Source organism: Lethenteron reissneri, chromosome 23 (genome assembly GCF_015708825.2).
Source record: "Lethenteron reissneri isolate LAM-NWPU_2019-01 chromosome 23, ASM1570882v1, whole genome shotgun sequence".
Taxonomy (NCBI): domain Eukaryota; kingdom Metazoa; phylum Chordata; class Hyperoartia; order Petromyzontiformes; family Petromyzontidae; genus Lethenteron; species Lethenteron reissneri.
This window is the reverse complement of record NC_083801.1, coordinates 9,889,469-9,916,001: the sequence shown is the minus strand read 5'-3', so window position 1 is coordinate 9,916,001 and position 26,533 is coordinate 9,889,469. Positions and strand designations below refer to the sequence as shown.

General features: G+C 39.7%; 1 protein-coding gene across 1 annotated transcript in view; it reads left to right on the top strand.

Annotated features, from left to right (window-relative positions):
• Positions 1 to 26,533, top strand: part of LOC133345943 (inactive dipeptidyl peptidase 10-like) — an 87,281-nt gene that overhangs the window by 57,864 nt on the left and 2,884 nt on the right. Inside the window, 18 exon segments of the mRNA XM_061557086.1 lie at positions 925 to 1,079; positions 4,932 to 5,032; positions 5,669 to 5,792; positions 6,918 to 6,956; positions 7,313 to 7,420; positions 8,163 to 8,251; positions 8,566 to 8,613; positions 9,536 to 9,654; positions 10,838 to 10,885; positions 11,369 to 11,467; positions 14,546 to 14,615; positions 15,697 to 15,891; positions 17,056 to 17,110; positions 17,439 to 17,538; positions 22,487 to 22,545; positions 23,079 to 23,151; positions 25,752 to 25,825; positions 26,519 to 26,533. Coding sequence (XP_061413070.1) covers positions 925 to 1,079; positions 4,932 to 5,032; positions 5,669 to 5,792; positions 6,918 to 6,956; positions 7,313 to 7,420; positions 8,163 to 8,251; positions 8,566 to 8,613; positions 9,536 to 9,654; positions 10,838 to 10,885; positions 11,369 to 11,467; positions 14,546 to 14,615; positions 15,697 to 15,891; positions 17,056 to 17,110; positions 17,439 to 17,538; positions 22,487 to 22,545; positions 23,079 to 23,151; positions 25,752 to 25,825; positions 26,519 to 26,533 — 1,571 coding nt within the window.

Genomic DNA, 26,533 nt, shown 5'->3' with positions numbered 1-26,533 from the left:
CCAAAAGTATCATTCATTCGTGTTCTTACCCATGAACATCAAGTAGATTTATGTGGTGACAGGTTTGGATGTTTAGTGTAGCGCGCATTGAAGTGAGACTGTCTGCAAAAAAAACATCACGCTGTAGCACTGTACATAATTTTCCGATGACCGGGGGAGCCTAAAATCTTTACATTCGTTTATAATGTCCCTTCTTTTTGAAAGAAAAACAAGGTGTTCATCGTCTTCATGTTCCTGCTGCCGAAGAACCCAACTCTTCTTTTGTGTTTCTCTCTCACTGTAAAATTTGCCAATCATTCTCCGAGCCCTGCTGCCACGTACCTTTGCATTGAGGTCTCCTAAATGATGGGAAACAAAAGAGGGGGTTTGCTTCAAGAGTTGGCAGGCTAACATTATAGCACTTGCACATCTGCACGATCGAGGTAATTCAAGTATATAATCATGTCTAAGAAGGGCAAAAGTGTGTATGAGGGCTGTTTGTATACAGTACATGAGTCAGACTCGGTGAGGCTCTTTTGGATAAAGGAAAACAAATTGATAAATTGATTACAGTGCTTGAACAAAATAATGGTTACTCTGTCGTGCTTTAAAATAAAAAATAAAATCTTTATTGCGTGGGCATGCACATGTGTGCGTATTTTTGCATCAGCCCTGTGAGACCAAGTCAGCCAGGCATGGTGCAGGCCACACCAACAGCGCTTGTTCCTACGGTCCGTAAGGCCACATGGGGGATACTGCGTTTGTTCTCGCAGTTGTACTTTATGGCTCTCTGAGTTTGTTGGGGGGTTTGTACCGAGTGTGCTACGGCATGATGTCCGACGTTTCAAGCACGTGGGGAAAAAAAGTCAGACACCATGCCAAACAACACGCACTAACACTAACGCAGATCAGAGAGCCACATGGGTGCTGTTTGTGTTTGTCCAGAGGAAGTGCTACACTCGTCCGTGGCTCACTGGTGCTCTCCGGATGGAAGCCGTCTTGCCTTCGCTTCTATAAACGACTCAAATGTCCCGCTCGCTGAAATCCCACAATACACCGGGGCTGTTTACCCCACCAGCAGGAAATACCCTTACCCCAAGGTGAGTCTCTTGCAAGTTACCAGATGTTGGCATCCACAACAAACCATGGCTGTTTGCCTTGATTTTTTGATAATTCATGTCTGATGGCCTCAATTAAGTGCAATACTTTCACGTGATTCAAGATGTAGTGAGCACCTATAATCTATCTGAATTCACATTCAAGAAAATGTCACACTGATGTTTATTTTTTTTCCAAGATGCACAACCAGTGAGTAAAGTGAAGGTTAATAGTACCCGGAATGCTATTGTAATGACATGATGACACCTGCTGGCTGGGAAAGGGAAGCACGGGTACAGGCATGGTTAAGATAACATCCCATCGGAGAGGGAGAGGTATCTGGGGCAAAGGTAACAGGTGGGGTTGGCCGGGATGCTCCGGGAACCTGCTCGAAGGTTCCACGAGAGGGCGTGGCCATAGGCGGGGCCTAGTCACGCCTGTGGAGATATAAGGGCGAGCCGACCCGGGGCTCGGGGTTCGTGGGTGGGTTCTTGGGTCGCTGCTTGCCGTCATCTCTCTCTGTCGTCCGGCCACGAGGAAGATCTCCTGCGGGGTTTCCATCGCCATCCTCGTCACGCCGCCAACCAGCGGCGTAGCCGAGTGAGGGCGGTGGGACCACGTTAAGTGATCGTCTGTGTGTTGCCAGTAGAGACGTTAATATCTAAGCGGTTTACTCAGAGTGAGAAGAATAAGGTTGGCCTGTGTTGTGCCCGTGTGAGAAATAAAAGAAGAAGTACCTTCGACATGACGTGTCGCGGAAGTCACTCATTACACTATTACTGAATTGAACATTTCACGTGTATGTTTTAGACATGTATACATTATTAATTGGAAGCTCTCTGTGACACATAAATGCAAAAATACTTTAATTAATTTTAAAAAGTTCAGCTACGCACTGAGACAGCATTCAAATGAAAAGATCATCAAATTCAGTCAGCATTACACTGGGGGAAATCTAATAATAATTGTCACATTCAAACAGCTTGAGGCTATATACTAAAATGTTATAAGGAAACTAGACCATTTGATTATTCTATTTCATAAATGATGGTGTTAATACTAGTGCGTTCACAGTACATTAGGCAATTATAGTGGGTGGGCTTATCCATTGCTTTGCGGCTGATAGGGCAAGGTTTCCCACCATTTTTTTGCATCACACTCGACATGGTATGGATGCCATCCCTCGAGGGGACTGCACAGTGAGTGCATTGCTACGCAAATCCAATCGCCCCTGGCGCTTAAATTGCTCACAGCGCCTCTCCCATTTGGCAGACCGCTGATGCAGAACCGTACTGACAAGTCCAGATTCTTAATGTCCACGCATGTCACCTTCAGAATACAGGCGCGTCTCTTTCCCATTCCTTGCGTGGGCTGGTAATGCTGATGAAGGGCTATATGAATTAAAGTGCTGTAAAAATTATCACAGTCTTTTGCCAATTAAAATATGTTTTACTGTCTATGAGTCTCGTTTTTGTTATTTTGAACAAAAAATGGAAATACTATTTTTTTACAGTTTTAATTGATTTGTTTTGATGGGCATGGAACTTTATAGATGACTTATTATTATCTGGACAGAATTGGAGAAGAGTTATCAATTCCAAAATAACTAATGACCAAATCCATGAGCCTTTGATCAATCGCTAAACCTTGATGAATGTAAATCTAACGTTAACTTGTAATGATGGAAAGCGGCAGCTAGCTGGTGAGTACCATCTGGAAAAGATTTTCCCATGTAACCCAGCATCTTCACTTAAAATGTAGTAGCTCTGCTTTCTCTCACAGCCAAAATACTGTGCCTGTAATAGAGCGATTGTCTCGCTCGAGTGGGCAGCAGAGTACAAGCGGAAAGCCGTTTTACTGGTCGGGTACTCTGTTTCATCGAACGGCAAGGCTGAACTCATGCCCTGCATGTCAATGATATGCTGGTCATGTTGGGGGCATGGAAGGTATCCTGTGGGATATGTATCCAAGGGTCTGCGTTTGTACAAAAACCTATGATATATCGGCGTGCACACGCACACACTGACACACAGGCATAGGTGGGAATGTGCAATGTGTGCATATCGACGTGTGAACCTATGAGTGTGTGCCTTTGTCTTTGTGTGGTTGTTTTATGTGTGTGTGAACTCGGCAACCAGAATCCGATTCTTGCTCACAGCAAACATCAGTGCTGTATATCTGAACTGGTCCTAGGTCTTCCCTAGATCGACTCAGCCTTAAATGAGCACCTGGTGCAGTGTGCGAACATGACCACTGGGGAGGCATGGTGCTGGCCACCCACCCCTTCGTGTGCTGTGTCGACCTTCATAGGTGCTCGCAAATAGCATTTGACCCAACAATCTGTTAAAGCTATGTGGGGGATCTTTGTTTTTTTTGTTAACCTATGAGTCTGTGCGTGTCAGGGTGTGCGCACTGTATGTGTGTGTATCAGTGTATGCATCTGTGCACACCAACCTATGTGCGTGTTTCGTGTCATAGGGTTTAGTGCAAACGGGGCCTCGTACGCATTAATCAAGCAGCCCCTGGGAAAAAGGGGCTCAGCATCGATGTGATGTACCCTGCAAACGGGATGCATATAAGCACAAACATGCAGTGCACCTGCCTAACCTGCGTGTGTGTGTGTGAAGCATGTACAACCTACACAAAGCTAATGCACGTATGCACTCAAATAAATTCACGCGAATCGACTCGTGCACACAGACTACAAGTAAGGGATAATGTGTTCAAATAGCAGAGAGGAAATATGGTACATTTACACTGCTGCCAGCATTCAGAGAGGTATGCACAGTGGATCATTCTGTCTCCTCACCAGCATACATCGGGGACCTGCCAAATTTAGTAATTTAACCTGCACTCTGAAGCTGAGTAGCTTTTTCAATTAAAGAATATTTAACATTTTATATGTTTTGCATGTTTTCATTATTACATCCAATCAATTCATTGCTTAGCCACGTTGCATTTCCTCCAGTATATTGGACTGGAGGAAAGGCACACAAACGCCAGTGAATGTTCTCTGCATATTATCTGGCATTCCGGTGTTAATATGAGCTGTAGCTATATGCGATTATTAAAACTGCATTCCCATGGTCACCGTGCAAGATAAAGGACTCTATCAGCAAAGTCTTTTGTTGGCCTAATGGACCAGTCAATCAAGGGTGACACCTACGCTCTTTGTAAGGAAATGGCTTACACTTAATATTTTAATTAAAATATTGCAAATGGTGAATGAACATGTAATAATAACAGTGCACACACTTTTTTTTATGTAGGCCAGAAACTGAGTATGGGGAAATAATAAAAATGTCCTGACAGTATTTTGATATAGATTCAACGTCTCAAAAAACCGATCCCGAATATTTGTATTGTTTGGAGTGGGTATGTGCACAGATGAAAAATATCAATCGAGCTTACTGCATTTCAACAACAGTGTACATATATAAAAATACAAAAACACATCTGTATGCAGTGGCGTAGTGTTTATGGCACTCTACTACAATCCTGGTAACCTGGTGATTTTTCTGGCTACGATAGCACCAGTGGTAATGTGTGTTTAGATCTGGCCTGGACTGCCACCACGACCACGCTCTAAAGGTCTGCTCAGACTCAAATGAGGATCTAGTGGTGTGTGTGAACATTGGAACTGGGAAAGCTATAAATGCCACTCCGCCGTCCACCATCCTGGCCTTAACGAGTGCACTTCCCCAAAACAATCCAATTGGTTTCATGAGGGGTTTTGTGTATACACACCAGAAATGGCTTGTAAAGTTACGTGTTGCTCATATGATTAAACAAACAATGTTATTAATGAACGTTCAGTACGTAACACATATTCCGTCAATGTTGTGCACACTTAGGCAGGGCAGAACAACCCAAGAGCGCGACTCTTTTTGGCCGATCTGAACTCACCCAGCCCTGCCGCGACCGAGCTCCTTCCTCCTGAGACTCTCAAACAAAGGTTCGATTACAGACGTTGCACCCTTCGGCATTCCACACTTTCCACCTCACACCCACGGAGTTCGCATTCCCAAGTGAACACAGCTCACATTGTAGTCTTACACAGGTTTTACTGTGAGGCTGATACATTATGTAGTTCTAGATCATATTAGCTGGTTCTTTAAAATGGAGGAATTTCCCCAATTAATTAATTAACTTGTCTGTCCGTGTTAAGTTGGTGTCTTGTGTAGTGGACACCACAGATGAACAACGAATAATGTGGAATTCTAGTCAAAAATGCTGAACGTGAGCTATTAACACATTGGGTGATTGAAATTTTCTTGTGCTGCTTGTCTTTTGGTGGCCATTGTCAAACACTGTTGAGACAACCCCAGACCAATCAGTTTCAAGGGCAATGTATACATTATCAAAGTAACATATATAGTGCGCTTATTTCTCCCAAACTTGTGTCACTGCGCAATTGTGACGCCTTGTAATTGGTTTATATTTAGTGTTTGAACATGGTAACACCTTATATTTATGCCACATGTTACAGCCAGTTTTCTTGCATTTATGAATGTGTAATTATGGTTTACAATTGTTTTGCTTTGTCATTGACATGTTCCTGTCCGGTCAACTCACGTTCCTCTTTCAACAGGGAATTTTACATCCCCATGGTGGCCTGGGTAATGAACAGCATGCTGGCCGTTAATTGGCTCAGCCGGGCTCAGAACTTCTCCATCCTCACCTTCTGCAATGCCTCGTCTGGAGTGTGCTCAGAGGTGTGACTTGCTTGACACTGCTTGGCCTTTATGGAAAGCAGGCCAATTTGTACGACAAAGACCAATAATGTGCTCGTTCCCTTAATGTTTATTGCGGCTGCAGGCTTTTGTGAATGAATTAGCCATGCCGTTAAATCATTGACATTTAGAAATGAGGTGAGGGCCTGGGATCCAGGCTGGGAACCAGGCTGGGTACCAGGCTCTTCAGACCCAGCTAATGGCGCAGGACTGTCTCAGGAAGGGAACCAGTATATGGGTCCTTGTGCCCATGAAACATCGGGCTCTGTGGGTTCATACCCCGCATGCCCCCCCCCCCCCACCACTTCTCTGTCCACCTCACTCCCTCCCACATATAGATTTCATTGATGGGGGATTAGAGTTACAGTGTGCTTTATCCCAAACATTTGAAATAAAGTTTAATGAAGGTCTGGGTATAAATTTACATATTTTTAGTTCAAATATATATTTGTTACTTTTTGGCCATATATATTTTTATCACTGACATTGAAAAGAAGTTGAACATCCTACAAGCATCTTGATTGAACATTGACTCCCCCCCCCCACCCCCCGGAGCATTTTGACTGGTTCCTGCCAAGTTCTGAGCATGTGGTTCAGTTTGGGAAGGGGCTCAGAGGACCAGATCTGGGATTAAATAGGAACCTCTCTACCAGGGACTTCTTATTTCTGGACCTAAGCTGTTGGGCCTGGCTCGGTTCCCACTGACCATGGAAACAAGGCATATGTCTCTTTGGCATGGTAAGCCTAGAAACTGAATACAATAACAGGAACTGATAGTCTTCTTCTTGGTTCTTTCGGTAAAGTCACGTAGAAGGGAATTAACAAAATAATAAAAATAAAACATCATAAAATAATTCTCACGACGTTTCTGCCACAACGCAAGCAGCCGTCCTCAGGTGAAGAACAGGTCTGTCGGAAAGACAGCGTCTGAATGAAACATCACCAGGCTTGAAGCGTATATTTAAGCTGGGTTGGAGGGAACTGATAGCCCACATTATACAGTAGTACCCTTATGTTTGTTTTAATAACTGATGAAGTAGCATATTTTCCTTCAATAAATATTTGTATTATTGTGAGATTTAAGATTGTTTTCATATTTGTTTTCAGCGACACAAAGAGAGTTCTGAAGCCTGGCTTTCTGGACAGGTATGTGTTTGTTTTCTAATGGGAATCCATATATACTCTAGCTCCACAGAGTTTGTTTTACTCTGGTGTAGTAAAGGAAACACATTGTAATTAATTCCTGCCACGTTAAGACGCATTTTACAATTTTAGCACCAACCCCATGCCCAGATCCAGAGGCCATATCCCCATCTATAGCATATAATAATAATTTGCTGCTAGTTTATTGAATTCTATAATGTAAAATCCGGTAAATGGCCATCCTTTTAAAAACATTAATACCTGTGGCCACAGGAGTTGCGACTGTGAGAGGCCGCCCGTGGCTTCAGTTATCTATTAATGGATCATTTTGTTTGCATTATCTGGACTTTTATCTGCAGACTGAGCCACCGCTTTTTTCTCCGGATGGGAAGAGATTCTTCCTGCCATTAGCAGCGAAGCAGGGCGGCCGTGGGGCTTTCCACCACTTGGGAATGTTCAGCTTGCAGGTACCAACATCTCCAGCCATGTTCGTCCAACAAAGGGCCCAAAGGCACATGTGCAAACAGTGTCCTCGAATAAATCTCACAATTTAACATGTGCATTTCATGGTACAGTATATTCAAAAAATCTTTCATTGATGTTCTGGAGAATTTACTTGTCAATTATGACACGTCAAAAAAACTACAGATGCAGTAATACTTCTTGAAGCCGGACTAATTTGGGGAGGGGGGTTCTCCGATTATAGGGGATGTCCGCCATTCATTTAATCATTAAACCATGCCACATCACCATCATAACATTTACTTTACACATAATTAACACATGACACATATCATTAACACTTAATAGCGTCAGAGTAACTAACATACTTTTTACAATTTAGCATTTACAATTAATATATGCTTTTTAAAATCAAGTTACTTACCATCGCTATGAAGCACAGTTGTAATGCTGAAGTTCACTGGATGTTACAGAAATCAGGTTTCTGATGGACTAATAATTCAATAAATATACTTTTCAATTAATTTAAGCACATTACCGCTTTATATTTGTGAAAAATAATTTTCTAAAACATGAAAGAGAGAGAGAGAGGTCTCGCGGAATGCTTCACTGATTGCACACCAAGAACACACATTTGTGTCTATAAACTGAAGCTGCAATATGCACACGTATTTGTATGCAGTGCTAATGAGTTGTATTGAAATAGATTAATTAAAATGTTTAACTTGCTTTGCTGGTGGAATACAGGAAAGGAGAGGTCACGACGTGCGATTTATCACGTCTGGTGACTGGGAGGTGACAGCCTTGCTGGCTCACCACCCTACCCAGCGCAAGCTGTACGTATGTGTGCTTGTGTGTGCATGTCTGTTTGTGCTTGGCCTCAAGGTGCACATAGCCTGGCACAAGCGTCGTGGTGACATCACCGCCACTCAGTGGTGAATGGCGGTTGTTGTTGTTGTTGTTTGTGCTTGCAAATGTGTACCTGTGGTTTTCTATTTCCTTTACATTTTCACTGATGAATACATATTGTAATCGTTGGGTTATAATTGTGCATAGTTTCGAACAAAATAAATAAAATGTTTACTTTTTAACGTATGAAAATGTTAAAAGTATATAAACAAATCTAAAGTATATTTATCTCATTCTCTAGGTACTATTTGAGCACGGAGGATGGCCCAACAAATCGGCATCTGTACAGGTGGGACTCCATAGTTTACATATTACCGCAAAACACCTCATAAACCCAGAAAAACGTTTCTCCTCACAATGTATTAACTGTTAAATCTTGACTTAAAACTTTCGTGGCTGCAGGAATTAATATTCCTGGGTCTCTCGGTAAAGTCACGTAGATAGGTTCAAAGAAAATAACAAAAATAACAAAAAACTCTTTTTTTTCGTTTTTTTCTTTGAACCTATCTACGTGACTTTACCGACAGACACAAGAATATGTCCTAACTCTTCTTACATAATTTAATAGTTTATTGCTTTTCTATCCTTGTAAACCATCACACTTGCTGTTTGATTGAGAGATGTTTGTCCATCATTTCATTTATAATACGAGAACGGAAAATTGTACAAGCTGGAGCAATGCACCAAAACTCAGAAAATATTTAGATTTTAAAAGTTTTTATTTTCAGAGGTTGTAATCTTACCCGTAGAGTGGAAAAACATATCGAATGAAAACAACTAACAGCTCAGTACCACTACCTCACTGCCATCTGCAGTTGCAACTCAATAGTCATTGAGTAATTACCAAGTGTGTGTTTGGACAAGGCGAAGAGAAAAAGTGGGGATTGCATGCCATTAATCATCCATTCTTTGCTGTTCAAGTTCCAAGTTTATTTTGTTTAACCAGACAAGTTTTCAAGTAACCAGGATAGTTTCATTTGCAAGAGTGACCTGGGTCACCAAAATGACAAGAGCAAAAACTAATAAAAGAAACCACAAGAACGAAGCAAGTACAAATCGGATCAAAACCTGCTGCGGCCATTGTAGTGGGCAGCATTAAAGTCACCGCCAATGCTGTGTGTTTTCGTCGTAGTAGCACTGTTTACGTTAATTCTGGTCTCAGTGAGCTGTAAGCGGTGGCTAAGCAATGCGTGACCGCTGGGCCCTCACAGTGTGGAGACGGGCGGCTCCTTTGAGCGGCAGTGCCTCAGTTGTGGAGTCATCCCGAACTGCTCCTTTCACCACGTGTCCTTCAGCCCAAGCACCAAATACTTCCTGCTCTTCTGTGATGGTGAGTTGATGCAGAATCAGGCAGTGGATGTCACCAACTATATGTACATCTCAAAACACTTTTTTTATCTGAACGGCCCTACTGCTTGAGGTGTTTAGCCAGTTCCTCATAGAGAATCCAAGATAAAACTCAAATACACGAGGCGATAACACAACAACAATTTATATATATAGATTAATTATTAACCTACTTGATGTTATGCTATCTGCAGACCGCCTCATAGGACTATAAGTTTAGGGTGTAAACTCACAAAATTAGATTTGCACAGTCTACCAACGCCATCTTAAATGATGGAATACACGCATGTGACACTGACCAAATGATCAAAGCAATGTTTTTAATAAACTAAAGTATAGGTGAGAAGAACAATGAGCTCGCTGAGCGTATATGGTATCTGGTATAAGGGCCTCTTGATCCAGGGTGGCTGAGAGGCAATACTCACTGATATAAATCCCTGGGCCCAGCATTTTTATGGACCAAGGAGATTGTTCTCTTGGGCATGGGAGACTTTTAAAGTAAGTTGGCCCATGGTAGTACAGAGTCAGAAAGGTTAAAGAGTTTTGCAATATATAAGATACATGACTCATAGGAACAGCATCATCTTATTTATTTCTGATTGTTAAATCTTTCAGAGTCAATGTAGGGGCAGAGGAAATGGATTTATAAAATAGAGTTGTAAAAAAATGGTGTCGCTGTCTACAAGTCTAGCATGAGCACAATGGCACAGCTACACAGAAGATTGCTGATTACTTCTCAGCACCGTGCCTAGCTTAACAACTACAGTGTGTGCCTTCTGTGTGTCTGTGCATGTGCACCCGTAAGTGTGCATTCGCTAGCAGATTGTACTATAATCTCGAAGGGCACGTGTAGGGTCTTGGCTGGTCATGATTGTGATTTTACCTGAGAAGTGGAAACATACACTTTGATGAAATGCAAACACAGGCGCTCCTCTTTGATATAACCAAAACATGGTGCTCATTTTTTAATCAATGTATTGTGGGGCTTTTCACCTGATTGAGAATCAAAAAGGAAAATGAGGACCATCCAGTGCCGTTAGAGCATTGGGAAACTTTGCTTTTACTTTATATGTACGAATGTGTGTATACAGGAAATAGGATGACAACAAGGCTTGTAAATCAATACTTAATTTGTGTGTTGTTGCCTGCATGAAATGTGTTTCCAGGCCCTACTGTCCCAATGGTGACAGTGCACAGTACAGACAACCCAGGCAGTAAGTGCTAAAGCTTTCAACCGGATTCTTTGTCATCTGCTTTTTATTCCGAAGGCTGCATATTGCTTACACTTCTCGACCTTTGCTGACTACTCAATTATAAATTATTTAAGTTAATTATGAGTCAATTATAAAACTACGAATTAGAGATGTTCTTTCATTTTTATCACAGCAATTAGGTAAGTAACGATACAACGATTCACCGAATAAAATGTATTATTACACAATGCCCAGATCGAATCTTACACTTTACATAGCAATTCATAATTGTCTCTTCCTATACGTTGTATGTTATTGGTTCACATGACCCCTGTCGGAACTTGTGACTCTACACCCATCACAGAGTAAAAAAAACTAGAATAGCCAATTGAATTGAATTGTGTGACAAGTCATTGGATCGTGAGGGGGTCAATTGTTAAATCTAGCAATCGTTCCATATATTGTAGACTGGAAATCTAGCAAACTAACCGTGTGGGTTTTCAGGCTTTCACATCTTGGAAAACAACACTGAGCTGAGAGGCATGCTGGCTCAGAGGCAGACACCCACCACTGTCTATCGCAATGTCACCATCGAGGATTATGGTAAGGAGTGTGCACAGGGGCACTGATAGAAAAAAGGCGTTCCATTGAAATATTTATAACCTCCACAAGAGGCCTAATTTCCATGCAGCGTGTGGTGCAGCTAATAAAATGGCTGCCTTATTAAATTATCTGGTCACTGAATCGATGGACCCAAAGTGAATGAGTTTTAAGACAGATCTGTTAGGTTTCTTTCCAGTGTTTTTTTCAACCATTTAGAAATATGATTATTAAATTACAGCTCAAATTTAATAACGATGTAAATCTGAAAACCACACCAGAAAAAGTAACCAAAACTGGGATAAGTCGTTGACACTGGAGCTCCGATGCATATTATGCTCCGCAAATTACATGTGAATATAGAACGTAAATTGGAGCTGCTTTGTGGATGTACATTAGACAGCTGTGGCAGCGTCTAGTTAACTGGAAATGGACAATATAATGCTTCTGAAAAATTAGAATTCACACTTTCAGTAATTGGTGACTTCTACTAAACAAAATTCCTTGAAAAAATACCCTTGTGAAAACTGTTCTCAGCAAATTCTGGCCTTACGATGAAAACACAATTCTTAATAAATCGTTAATTTCGTGAGGAGGAAAATTATCAAGAATAATGCAGTGTCCTAGGCCACCTGTAGTTTCACACGTCTAAAATATAATTTTCACCAGTCTTTTCCTGTCACATTGTAAGCAAGTGATTAATTTATCTTCTCCCATTAACATGCAAAGACGGAGTAGGATATATTATAATTTATGATGATGTATGTACGTGTAATATTGTACGCCACTGCTGCCGGAAGAGCCTCCATCAGAGGGAGCTCCAGAGAGCCCCCCTAGAGGGTATTTGGCCTACTCTTCTTCGCTGGCCATTCGTCTTGGAAATTGTACGTGTATATAAATATTATGTTAAAAGTATGTTTATGGTACGTATGTTCAATCGTGACATGAACTAAATATCAGAAATGTTTAGGATTGCTTCACAAAGCATCTCGATTCTGAAATTATAAAGAAAATAAAGCTCGCTCAGAGCAAGCTTTCTGATAATTATCAGAGCGAGCTTTCTTTTTGTTTATAATAATTATAGTAATTGATTCATATGATAAAAATAGTATAGTTCAGGAGATAATGTGTGCAACAGTTTCAGTTTCTTAATTTCTTAATCAATTGCAGTTCATGAAAGAAAATAATTGTCATGTATGTGTCACTTAAATGCTAATTCGTTTCAAAGTTCCTTACAAAATGTCGAAAACAACATAATCGGCCGCACAAAAACAGATGAAAAAGCAGAAAATGAAACAGAGCAAAAAAGAACAAAGGAGTTGGAAAACATGAACTCAGGGACCTGGCATTCCCACGCAGAACTGACAGGGGTGTTGGAGACCAAAGTAACAGAGTCCGGACGATGGCTCGTGGGGATTTGTTGATTCTTGCATTTGTACAAAACAGTTGGAAACCAGGGTTTGAAGCGGGCTTGCAAAGCATCGGGTGTATTGCATTTGGTTGATGGTCAGTTTGTTGATAATTGCTGTTGTTTGGACTTTTACACCACGCTTATAGTTGCACATATCGAACAACATTGCGTGATGATTATAGAATTTGGACTTGCGTGTCATGCATTCCTTCCACATGTTAGTATCGGTGTGTACCATTTCCAAACCTCTGCGATAAAAATGTAACGTGACATTTTAGTTTTGAACATGGTTTCATTTTTGTTTTATTTTTGGCCAATGTTATTTTACTACAATATTAAAATAAAATCGTCGACATCATCACAGTTTCAAACTTTATACATATATATGAATCATCGAATATGTTTTTGTATATATGCTAGACAGTTATAAAATAACAACACAAATATATTTCCACATTCCTATGATTCTGTCGAGGAATGCAATAGTTGTATTGTAACACACCTCCACATCGTTCAATGATGATAGCCATGTGAGATGAGCCTCCTGCACTCTGCCTCTGTTGCACACATTTCTCTTCTGGGCCATGGTGAAACATTGGTATCATTGTCCAAATATATCGCTGACAAAGTGCTGCCAAATTGCCATTTTGTTCAATTATAATTTTTATTTATGGTACCTTTCAGTAGGTAATGGAGGGTTAAAGGTTAGATTGAATGTGATCATGATAAATAAAACACAAATAAATGGCATTCATAAATCATTATTCGAGGCAGCAGACCACTCCTACAAATTAACCGAAATGAGCCCCAGGTAAAGAGAGAGCGACGCACGCTGTATATAGATCACTATCTTTGTGTGGTGCTTTGAATTGTGGCCATTTTTATATTTCTATTTTGTGTCCATTAGTACAATTACGACGTTTGATGCACCACATGTGGACACCTGGCTTTGATGGAATATATCTTCTCCCTTATTTATTTTCTAGTATGTATCTGAATTACAGTATGGGACACAAAACCTGCTAACCACAAACATTTTACATGAACAAAATCTGGTCTTTTATGAGTTTAGAAACGTCGGTGAGATATGAAAACGAGCATTACACCATCATGTCTAATGTGTCTGGATTGTTTGGGCAATTCCGTTACCGTGGAATTGACCATTTAGCTAACATTATTGCAGTTGTATCGTTTGTATGTGATGAATCAACTTGCAACGATGCGTCAATTCTTCAATTAAAACCAATTTTCCTTATGATACACGCATAGGGTGCATGTAAATTATATGCAAATGTACGATAATGCTATATTTAGGCGAATAGAGAAAACAAAAATACGCAAATTACACAATGAATGAGAACATACAAACAAGAGTCTTGAATCACATCTTGACCTTGATTTTGTGATAATGCATCAATTAGCCATGTCGGTGTCTCATTCTATGCCTTGTAATTGATGGTCTGTTAACTTCTTACTGATACATTTAAAAATACAGTACTGTAATGTCTCCAAAGTAACCTGTTAATTTGTTTTAAACCAACAAATTCCATGTTCACTTCTAAGTTCTATAACATTGTTATTTTATATGACATTATGCATGCACATTTCATCTAAAAAAAGACTGATGGATGAAGGATAGTGAAAGAAATGAGTAATTCTGTGTTTTGCAGTGGTACCTCTACAGCTGATGCTTCCTGCAGGTTTTACTGAAGAATTCCTCTATCCTCTTCTGCTTATCATGTGAGTGCATCGACCTTCAGACTGTTTTACATTCTGAAAGCGTGCATGCACTTCAGCTGCTTATCTTCCGTTGGATTTATATACTGTACATTTTGCATATCTACACGTGAAAATAACGTCATTGTTTTTAATCATACACTACTGCCATTGGAAACTTTACAATATAGATATTTTTAGTGACTTTTTATTAAATTGTATAATATTCAGATGGATATATATTAAATATATATATATATTTTATCAATGTCAATGCAAAGCACTTAAAATTATAATTAGCATAAACTAGTGGCTAAGATGCCCATCGTTATAATCATGAGAATCGACTTCGTTTTTTTTTAGAGTACGCTCCAGTCATTAAAATACATATCTAGCAATAACATAAAATCACCAGCTAATTCAAATATATTAAATGTACTTCTTCTGCTCGCGGACATTTACATTGAGGCGCTATAAATGTATCTTCTGTATAAAGTCAATAGAGAAACCCTGCTTTCGTTAGTCAACATTGTGTACCATACTGTCACGGATAGCAGATTCCATTGTGCCCAGTCGACGCTGTCAGTATTCTAAATCTATTGACTTTTTGTCATGAAAAGAGTCCTATCATGAAAGTAATCCTACAGACCTCGATGCCATTTTAATAAGATCTATGGGGATTGTGTTTTCTGGGAGGACTTATATTTCAGCTTCTCCTTTGATTTGCGGTGTATTCATCGCATTGCTTTTTGACCCTAAATGGATTGTCCTTCCCACGGGAGATATGAAACGGCGCCATGGTGATTTTTGTACAGAAGGAGACTTAGAGAGAGATACCTCGAGGCTTTGCTGCAACTTCACAGATATACCTTTTGCCTCTTTGGCCATTTAACTGCACATCAATACAATGGCTTTAGTCACCGTGCTTGACTTTCGCAAGCATGTAAATGGACGGTGTGCACGTGGCCTTACACAGAGAGCATGCCCCATGGCGATGATCAATTGTATTGCGTTACTCCTGGGGGTCTCCTCCCCCGCTGTGCAGGATTGACGAAAGGTGCCGAACATGTACATGTAACCCCGGCCCCCGTGTTTTCGGTGACAGCGATGGTGTGCCCGGGCACCAGAGCGTGTCCGAGGTGTTCGGTTTGTCATGGGAAGCTGCGCTGGCAAGTGGGCATGCAACGATTGTTGCCCGGTTTGACGGACGTGGCGCGGGTTTCCATGGCAGTCGCTACCTGCACGAGGTGCATCGCAAGCTGGGCACAGTGGAGGACCACGACTATGTCACTGCGTTACGGTGCGTTACCCACACGCCGAGCAATGACTCCAGCGCATGAGAATCCCAATGGCTGTGGGACCTGTGGAGATATATTTACCGGTGTCATTATTTTGTCATGTGTTGTGGGACGGAGATGTCGGTTTGCGCATTACATAATGGTGATCACTAAAAGACGCTGCATTGGAAGTTTTGGGGACCTGCAGGAATATCTGTTACGTGGTATTAATATTTGAATGCTTGTTTATGATTCTTGGATGAGATCGAATTGTAAGAAGGTTGACAGTTCCACAATTTACTTTGAGCAACAATCAATAGACTCCTCTTGTTTAGTATTGCACTGATATGGAATTGATGGTAACTTATGCAACAGATTGTGTGCAGTAAAATGCTTCTGAGTAATAATAATAAACACCATCTCGCTCAAAGTATGTATTGCTCCTGGAATTCGTCTTGAAAATAAAGCAAAAAGTACTGGAATATAACACGTTGGCTTTCGTAAACCAATATGATCAATTTATTTGGCTCAGATCGAGTGGATATGTTGATCACATTACGCCATCTATATAAGGCCCAGGGAGGGAGGAGATTTTCACAGTTCTGGAAATCATCTGATGATGCTGGTTACACTTCCCAACGAAACGTCGTACCAAATTGTTAAATGTTGTGGATTGCTCTCCAACTTACCGGTGTGTTGAAGCAACTCAAAATGGTACGTTTTGTTCATTGGCAGATTTTGTGACAACTTAATTTATTAGGCTGTGTCGAGTATAGGAGGGCGTACAGCACACCTTTTGCTCGTGCGATCTGACACATATCAAGTATGAATCTTAGTACTAGAATACTATAAAAAAATATTTCCAATTGTGTGATATTAAACTTCACAATTTAACTTTATATAGCAAAGTGTGCACGCTTCAATGTCTACGTTTAAATTTAGACAATTGAGTATCGATTTCGTAATAAATAAACTGTCTTGCAGTGAAATTAGTTTATATTGTATTTTTGTTTTATTGATCACGAATAGCTGTTTGTTATGAAAATATAATAATGGCTATGTGTAAAAACAAATGGTTGTTGTTTTAGAATGACTTTTCAAAGTATTTAGCAAAAATGCTGTAAGCAAAAATAATGTGTATTTGGAGTTTGACAGTTTGTGTTCAGCACGAACGATTATCATTTTAGGTCACTGCTAGAACTGCCGTACATCGACAAGAATAGGATTGGGGTGTATGGCAAGGTATGGCAACTTTAATACCTATATTTTTCATTTCGGCTTCTCATAAAATGTTATAAGCATTGTTGCAAAACACACATTCAGTTGTTGACTCGTAACCCAATTAAATATATGTCACAAATGTATTTTGAATCAATATATCTATAAATGCACTCACAATTTTTTTTTCAAATCTACAAATAATGTAATGGGGAGCTCTTTTTGTGATTTACCATTTTATAATCTCGCAATTGTTTCCAGGACTCTTTGCTGCAGGCAATGACTACGTGAGTGTGCTGCATTATGTCCTTCACGATACATCGCTCCGTGAACCTGTGTCCTGTCCTCTCAGGGCTATGGGGGTTACCTGGCAACCCTGGTGCTGGGGATGGGGGAGGCACAAGCGCGCTGCGGTGTGGCTGAGTCGCCCATCTTCGACCCCATGCTTTATGGTATGCAAAGCAAATTCTGCCGACTTGAGCTATTTGGTAGTTGCTGGCTATGCCAGGGATACCTCGGATTCATTAGTGTCACAAGATGGTTAGTGTGTAAATATTTGGAAGCTGTGACATTGTGCTAATGCCTTAATGTATAATTTTGACATACTGTAAAATTATACAGTCGTGCTACATGTGTAATGGGTTCAACTGTGTTGCAGATGTAGACTTGGAGGCAACACATTTATTCAGTTCCAACACACGGGGTAACTTTCCCCTTAACAGAATAACAACCTATGATGGTGACCACCAGGCTAACTACACTAGTTACAACGTAACTGCTACTACGGACTGGCACCAACAGCTTCGGCCCGGGTCCACGTCTTGGAGACAAAGGGTTTCTTCCAGAATGAACAACAACCCTGGTCCCTCTCGGGACCCAGCTTATATTCGCTGTGGCGTGGCTGGCTCCGCCCTTGGCCACTTCCACCTTCCAGAATCCTCGGGAAGGATCTGGGTTCTAATCACGTGACCACCCCTAGCCCCCTCTTGGAGCCCCTTTGTAGACTTAACCGGTCACGTGTCCTTCCAGGTCAACCAGAGTGCCATGGCCTCGAATAACCTCATCCTTCGGCCGACACCCACACCCTGTCCTGTCGGGTCGGCACTGTACGCAAAGAGTGGTGCCATCTAGCGCTGTAATTCAGCACTCACTGGGCCCCTCTAGGGCCGGTACTACACCCACACCACTGTGGTGTCCGCGATGTCGCTACACCGCACGCCGTGCCTCTCGAGGGCCGGCACTGCACTCAGCATGTTGACATCCAGCAATGTCACTACACATGTATAAGATATACAAATATGAACGCAAATTGAAGAATTACCAATCATCAAATTATTATTAGAGCTAGAGCCTTGTCTTGTCTTCTAAGTGATAATAGCTCTAGTTTTGACAAATGTAAGAGAAGGAATAATGTTGTGTTAGATTTCCTAATCATTTTGGCCTTGCAGCCCAAATCCAGGAAATACTGCAGACGATAGCAGACAAAAAAAGTACAGAATGCAAACACCTAATAGACAAATGATGATAAAAGTTGGGAGAAAAAGAGGAAAAATTGGACAAGTTCACATGCCTAAGAGGACTGATATCACACAATAGAAGTTGTGAGGATGAAATTAAGAGGATAATCAGATTGGCTGCTGCAGCTTTGCAAATACACTACAAGGTCACATAAGATGGCAACATCTCAATTAGAATGAAAACGAGAGTGGTTGACACCAGTTGTGCCAGTGCTGCGATATGGGTCGCAGTATTGGGCCTTGAGGAGGGCTGAAAATATGAAAAGACTCACTGCAAAACCAGTTGACTGACAAGAATCATGAGTCTACTGATGCTCCAATTATTGAGGATCGAACAAATTAGAATACAATTAATACAGAAAATTGCCTTGATGGAGAAGATTGAGGAGAAAAGGTTGCAATGGTTTGAACATGTAATGAGTATAAAACGACACAGAATACAATACTATTTGCTACTATATATGTACGTAGAGGGAACAAAGAAAGTAGGAACGCAGAAAACCAGATGGATATACATAGTATAGAAAGGTATGATGAAAAAGGACTGTAATTTTCTGAGCGACTAGATGGATTGAAGACATCAGGCAGCGGAAGACCATATCTCGCTTAAGAGTGAGATATAGCCGAGCTATTTTCAGAGCTACATGCATAGAGAAGCTATTTAAAAATGTGACGAAGATAAATTTTTAATTAACATTTCCAGAACTACAAGCTTGCTTGTGCTACATCTCCAGCCAAGTATAAAATTGTTGATCTCTCCGTTGTAAGTGAATGTTGCTTGAGAGCGTTGTGCAGACAAGGCACCTGCTCACACGTACTCTATTCCTCCTGTAACATTCTTCTCATCTGCATTTTGACAGCATGGTATAAAACACAAACCCCTTTTATAATGCGAGGTTATGGCTTGGCTACGGGAAGCATAGAGCACATCTGTTTCGCACTGGTGACCAAATGGGCTTCATGAACGAATTAAAGGTTCTTCATTAGAAAACGAAATGACACGGGGTTATAGAGGTCATTCATAATTGGGTCCATATCAACATGACACTCAACGCTTGCTTAAACCAGGCTGTCAGCACTGAACTCTGAATATCGTTTTCCACTCTATTTGGTATACATTATACTGCTTAGGTTCTTGTGATTCTCAGTAATGCTGTGAAATAAAGACATTAAGTTACATAGTTACAAAAAAATACGAAAAATATAATAGGACAAAAGGAACATTTTTTGCATAAAGTATAATTTAAGGTGCTGTGATTCATCATTGTATTGTTAAAGATTTGCATTTACAGTTCTGGTTTCCATTGCCCTTGATGTGCCCATGGGTAACACAAGGTTTCGACAGTGAGGAACAGCTTGGCATGCGTACCCCCCATTTAATTCTTAATTTAATAGACGACATTGGCTTGAAAACACATACCCTTGCAAAGCAGCGCTGGAAGAATGCACTTGTCTTGTGACACTTTGGAGGTATTGACATTGGTAAAGATCAGCTGAGGTGGAATGGTATTGGACTTGTGAAGTGTGTTTGTGTAACCTCAACTATTAATCACAAGTTGTCGTCTTCAATATGGTTCTTTGAGGTTGAGGTTCTGAATCATTCTAACGAATGTGGCGAGAATGCTCGCTCATTTATAAGCATTACATAGCTTAGAGGCCAGGAAGTCATACTGATAGATTTTCCGGTCGGGTTCGGGTTAAGCCAAAACCAATTGAACTGTAACCAGGTGAACTATAACCAATTTAGTTGGTTAAAACAGTCTTAGAAGGTTTCAGTTGCAGTTAAATGTTTGCTGAAAAAAAACTTGTTTCAACCGGTTAAAATTGTTCATGAGCAACAAAAACCATACCTATTTTTTTCCATTCCAATTTAGGTTCCGGTTTCAGTTCTGATTATGGTTTGAGTACTTGAACCAAAGCGTTTGTGGTTAGACTCTCTGTAGTATAGACAATAACAAACTATGTATATATGCAACTCATTAAAGTTTTATTAAATTGTACTTTCCTTTTTTTTACGAGATAAATATTTTGTTACCAATGGTACAATATATTTAAGAAAAGCTCGGGGAGTTACGCCAACATCTGTTTCAATATTTTTAAGCCAAACAAGCCTGATAATTGTAAGTAGCATTGCATTACTGACTGTGGTAATGATGAAGGATGTAAGAAAGACGGAATGCTCTTGTGGGATTGCAGGTTTAATTTAAATGTGTATAATGGGAAACCAAAGAGATAAATCAGCTTGAGGCCCTATGCCTATGAAAGTATATATATTAGAGTGGCACAAACCCTGACTATTTAGGCAGCTGCTGTTGAACCATGCTCATAAAAGATTATTTGTTTACCTTCATATATCTCCTTTTTAAAGTGATTTGCGAGTTAATGTACGGCAAAAATACAAGTCTCTTGTAAATGCATCCATTCTTATAATAGATTTTCCATAAACCCTAAAAACCCAACATAAAAGCTACTAACAAAAAAAAACCTTTTCGTTACATTTTATTATTGTTTGTTGTCTCATTTCCACTCTCCTACGGTATCCATCACCCACAAATTCACCCAAATCAACTCTGCATTCTTCCTCCTGGCCCCGAGCACTTGCTTAAAGAAGGGTGATTTACAGCTTATGTGAAAATGTACAGTGCAAATAAAATGGTATAATGAAGCAAAATATTACAATAAGCTGCAACATGGTGATGAAGCTTACAATGACATAAGGGATAAGGATGAATCTGAGATCCCTGGAGGTCACATCTAGGTGGCCATTTTACTGCAAATGTCACCCAATTTCCTTTTGAGTATTTCCTAATGGCTTCTACAATATTGTCAATACAATGCCCTTTTGTAAATTAGGCTGGAAGGTTTTTCATTGTTGGAGATACAAGCAGGGACAGGGTGAAACAAAATACTGCTCTGACATGAACAGAAGGTCTTAGGTTGTGTGACTGAAATTTCTGTTAGAGCAATTTTAATTAAATTCTGCTAGACTGGTTTTCCATCATCCGCCCACAACAACTCACGTGGTTTAATGCCAATTTCTTTTTTCCTTCTTATTTTCTCCTTTTGAAGGTAATAAGCTCACATCGCTTTGTGGCCTGAATATGATATGCCAAGCTAGCTATATGCCTCAAACCATAGGGTAGAGAGTGGGAACACAACTAAAGAGACCGTAGAGAGGACAGCAGGAAAGGTAAAGAGAGAAGAGTACGTTCGATTGAAGTCGAAAGGCATTTCCATTAAAAAAATACCAAGCCTTCGATTCCTTACGAAGCTAAATCTGCACGTACAGACCCACAGCCCCCAGATACATTGCCGTGGTATTTTCTAATCTGGTACCGTTATTGTACTTTAAAAACCTCAGGGATACCCTGCATTGCATAGATCTTGGAGAGGATCTGTAAGATGATGCAGCAATCCTGGTGTTGGGAATGGTTTAAACTAGTATTGGGGCACACTGAGGCGCACTTTGTGCACAGCTTGGAGTTTGTGATATGCGTTCTCATTGTGTACAATTTAGCGTTCAAAACATGTACAATATCCTATCGGCTATTGTATGGTGTTCCAACGCTGACATTCGCCTTAGTGTGTGCTACAGGTCATAATGTGTGTCTGGAATTATGGTGTTAAGCTGTACTGCTTGGCCCTCCCTAATAACGTTAATTTAAGCAGTGATATTTAACAGAGAAGGAGAGCCATTTAAATATTCATAAAACATCAGATAATCATATCATCACATCACTGCATGCAATACATGTTTTAAAGTATTTTTTTATATATTTATTTGTGTGATGTATACGTTTACATCATTTCTAAAGCGATTTAAACACAGAAATAGAGTTGAAAATATTCGTGTGAACTACAGTTTGTATTCTGACTCCCACAGCCTCTGCATTTTCTGAGCGCTATCTGGGCTTGCCAGCCCGTGAGGAGAATGCGTATGAGGTGAGGACCAGCCTTGAATACAAACCCACTTCTACATTACTCATCTTCATTGTGGAAGACAGAGCATGTGCAGGAGCATTCAATACGTGATGCATTTTACATCCATGTCTTTAACATTGTGCACCCACATGTGTGAATTACTGTCATTACATTTTCCTTGTGCTTTTAGGAAATGAGATGCACATCATCTGCAAATAAATAACATTGCCCCCGTGAAAAATTAACCCTGTATTTGGAAAGATTACGATGGCTTTGTAAGCCCTTAATAATGGTTTCTTACAGAAGGAGTAAGAATGTTGTTTAACAAATTTGTTTTGCTATATTCATGGGAATCTCCCTTTACATTACATATTGCGCCTTTTATTGATCATATATCTTCACTAACTTATATATTGTGTTGTTTTTAACAATCCATCTTTCTTGACCATTATCACGTAATTATGTTCTTTGACTGTATTTTGTATGGAATTCTACCCTAATATTTTTTCTGTATTTTTTTATTCTGTTCAAATGTCTCACATTCACTTTATCAGGCTGCCAAAGTGAGCAGTCGGCTCAGCTGCCTCAAGGCCGAACGATTCTTAATCATCCATGGCACAGCTAATGGTAAGAATTCTCTGAAAAAGCTTTTACTATAGCCCTGGTGCAGTTTGTGTGTGTGTATATATATGAAGTATTGAAAACAAGTTAAAATACCATTTATATTCATCCTGTAGCTATCAATATTTTACGAGTTATCTTGCATTATTATTAGACGAATAAAAATAATAATTCATAGCCCATTGTATATCCACTGCTGGATGAAGGCATTCTCATGGAGATTGTTTGACCATATTTCACTACTGGTCAGTCCAAGTTGCCCAGGATCAGTCCAGGAATTCAACAACTCAGGTCACCAGGTGCAAAGTGAGTGTGCTAACCACTGGGCCACAGCTCCCCGCATTATTCTAATATTAGATGCATTTATTTTTCACAGATCTCCTGAACTTCCTTACTTGTCCCCTCCCAGGTTTATTTTGTTTAACCATTCATTAGGGTCTGTTAAATATGTTACAACTTAACTTTCATTTCCAATAAGATAACTAAGAAAGATAGGAGAGGAGGTGGCATCAGTACCAGTGTAACATTGTGAGTTAGGGCAATCGTCAGCAGAGGCACATACCTACAGTACTATAATAACCCAGGTGTCCTTAACACTCGTGACGTCACTCCACATCGACCAGCCCCCCTCATTAATATTCATGGTCAGGTGACGTCCTCCAAATAGACACCCCCCCCCCCCATTAATAAAAATTAGTAGGTGACGTCACACCACATGGGGGGCCGAGGCGCCTCCTCCCCCCTCCTCGGCGTCAACTCACAACCCTCACGACAAAGGCAGAAGCCTCACGTCACGCGATCTCCGTCACGCTGTTGAGACATAGAAGTAAAAAGGACGTCATGATGAACAAGGGATTATAACCTTTAAATGAAATAAGTCTGTGTCACCGCGGCCTTACAAATTGTACACGAATGGATGCAATTAATATTTTGTCACGGTCTGCTTTTCGCTTGTAAGTTTCAGATTTACTGCAATACACCCGTCCTTCGACGGGCAAAATGCTAGTTGTAAAATAGCTTTCTAACCATCTAAGAAGCCTTTCTAGCACAGGTGTTGTTTTTTATATAACCTTCATCAATTACAGACGTTAAGCACATTTCACAAGAGCATTGACAAGTATTTAAACAACATACTCTTTGCTTCTTTTGGTAAAGTCACGTAGGTAGAAGAAATAAAATAAAAAAAATTCCCTCCTGAGGACGACCACTTGTGTTGCGATCGAATCGTTGTGATATATATTTCAACCTACGTGACCTTACCGAAAGAACCAAAGAGTATGGATTCCTGCAATCACGAAAGCTTCAAATCAAGATATTTAAACAACATGAGATAAGTGTCGGTAATTAGACAAAAAACTCAACAAAAATAGAAATGGGTCTTTAAGGAGTCTATAAAAACAAGGCTAATTCACAAAGCACGTTTGAAAGACGATAACATCCTCCTACATGGAACATGTGATATTAAAGTGTATTTCATTTAAAAAAACACATGAATCAGTCTGATCACCAACTGAGAAACCCAATTACAGAAAATTGGAAAGCAGATAGTTTTCATGATTAGATTAAATTATTCTGTATCATGGGATTTGTGATATCTTAGAAAAATGCAAGACATATTTGTTTTTTAAATCAGGGGAGTTTATAATAAGCATCACTCAGATATTAATGATATAAAAGTACATATTGGTTAATTTTACTACTTCAGTTGCAGGACTTTGATGATTAACTTTACAGAATAACTTTTTTTTAAATTGGAATTTGAAATCAACCAGGTAGGGTGTTGACTGTTATATTATGTTATCCAACTCTCTGTTGTATTACATTACATGTCTAAGTATACTAGATTTGTGTTTCTATTTCATTTATACCTGCTGATGATTGCTTGTGTTGCAATTGAAACGTCGTATGCAAGTATTTAATTTATTATTTTATCTTTATACGTGACTTTACCGAAAGAACCAAAGAGTTGTAATTTGGGGTTTTACTACTTTTAAACGTTAGTATTTTTTTAAATTATTTAGTTATTTTTCCCTGAAGCTTATCTTTGTTCCAGTGTAAATGTAACTAATAAAATAACAAAATATGCAACACATTGCAATGTAATGCCGAAGCCAAAACAACTCCTGGCCACTACTTATGTCCTCTCTCACTGCCTAAATGCAAAGAAGGTGAATAAAGAAGATGTCCTCATTATAAATAGTGTACTTTTCGATTTAAAGCTTTCGTGACTGCAGGGATTCATCTTCTTGGTTCTTTCGGTAAAGTCACGTAGAAGGGAAGTAATAAAATAATAAAAATAAAACATATTTTATTATAAAAATAAAACATAATATTTTATTATGTTTTATTTTTATTATTTTATTACTTCCCTTCTACGTGACTTTACCGAAATAACCAAGAAGATGAATAGTGTACTTCATAATAAATATCCAGCACCAGTGCTCCTGCATACAAAGTTGTTGTACACTTGAATTAAGGCTGCGCTATTACACCACATGCATTGAGGCTGTGCCATTTCTTACAGGTGTGTTTGATCTGCCAAGCTGTGGGAAATGTATTTGAATTATACCAAATATAATGTGGTGGTATGTTTTTTTCTTTTTCAGAGATGGTCCACTTCCAGCACACTGCAGAACTGATTAAACATCTTATCAGCATTGATGCAAACTACACACTCCAGGTCGAGTACCACAGTTTACAATCACAAATATTAAATGATGTTATAATCAGGCTTTGACAATGCACATTTTAGATACAGCAAAAAAATATATAAAAACGGTTTTCCGGAATATTTCAACGTATTTTTTCTCTCATAAATAAAAATGAAAGATAAACGATGATAAACTGTGTAGATGTTAATAGGCACCAGTGTGTTATGGACCTGATTCAGGTGTTGACAATCATACCTACGCTTTAGATTTTTGTTGGGTAAAATTGTGTCGTTTACACCACCTACAATGGTATAAATCACCAATTAGGTGGTGTGTTTCGGCCATTGCATCAAGATGTCAATATGATTTAAAGCTTTCGTGACTGCAGGGATTCTTCTTCTTGGTTCTTTCGGTAAAGTCACGTAGAAGGGAAATAATAAAATAATAAAAATAACACATAATAAAATACAATTCTCACGACGTTTCGGCCACAATGCAAGCAGTCGTCCTCAGGTGAAGAACAAGTCTGTCGGAAAGACAGCGGCTGCTTGCGTTGTGGCCGAAACGTCGTGAGAATCGTATTTTATTATGTTTTATTTTTATTATTTTATTATTTCCCTTCTACGTGACTTTACCGAAAGATCCAAGAAGATGTCAATATGACCTTATATGTAGCGTCCTATGGAAATAATCTAAAACCCAAGCAAAACTTTACATTGCAGATCTATCCGGACGAG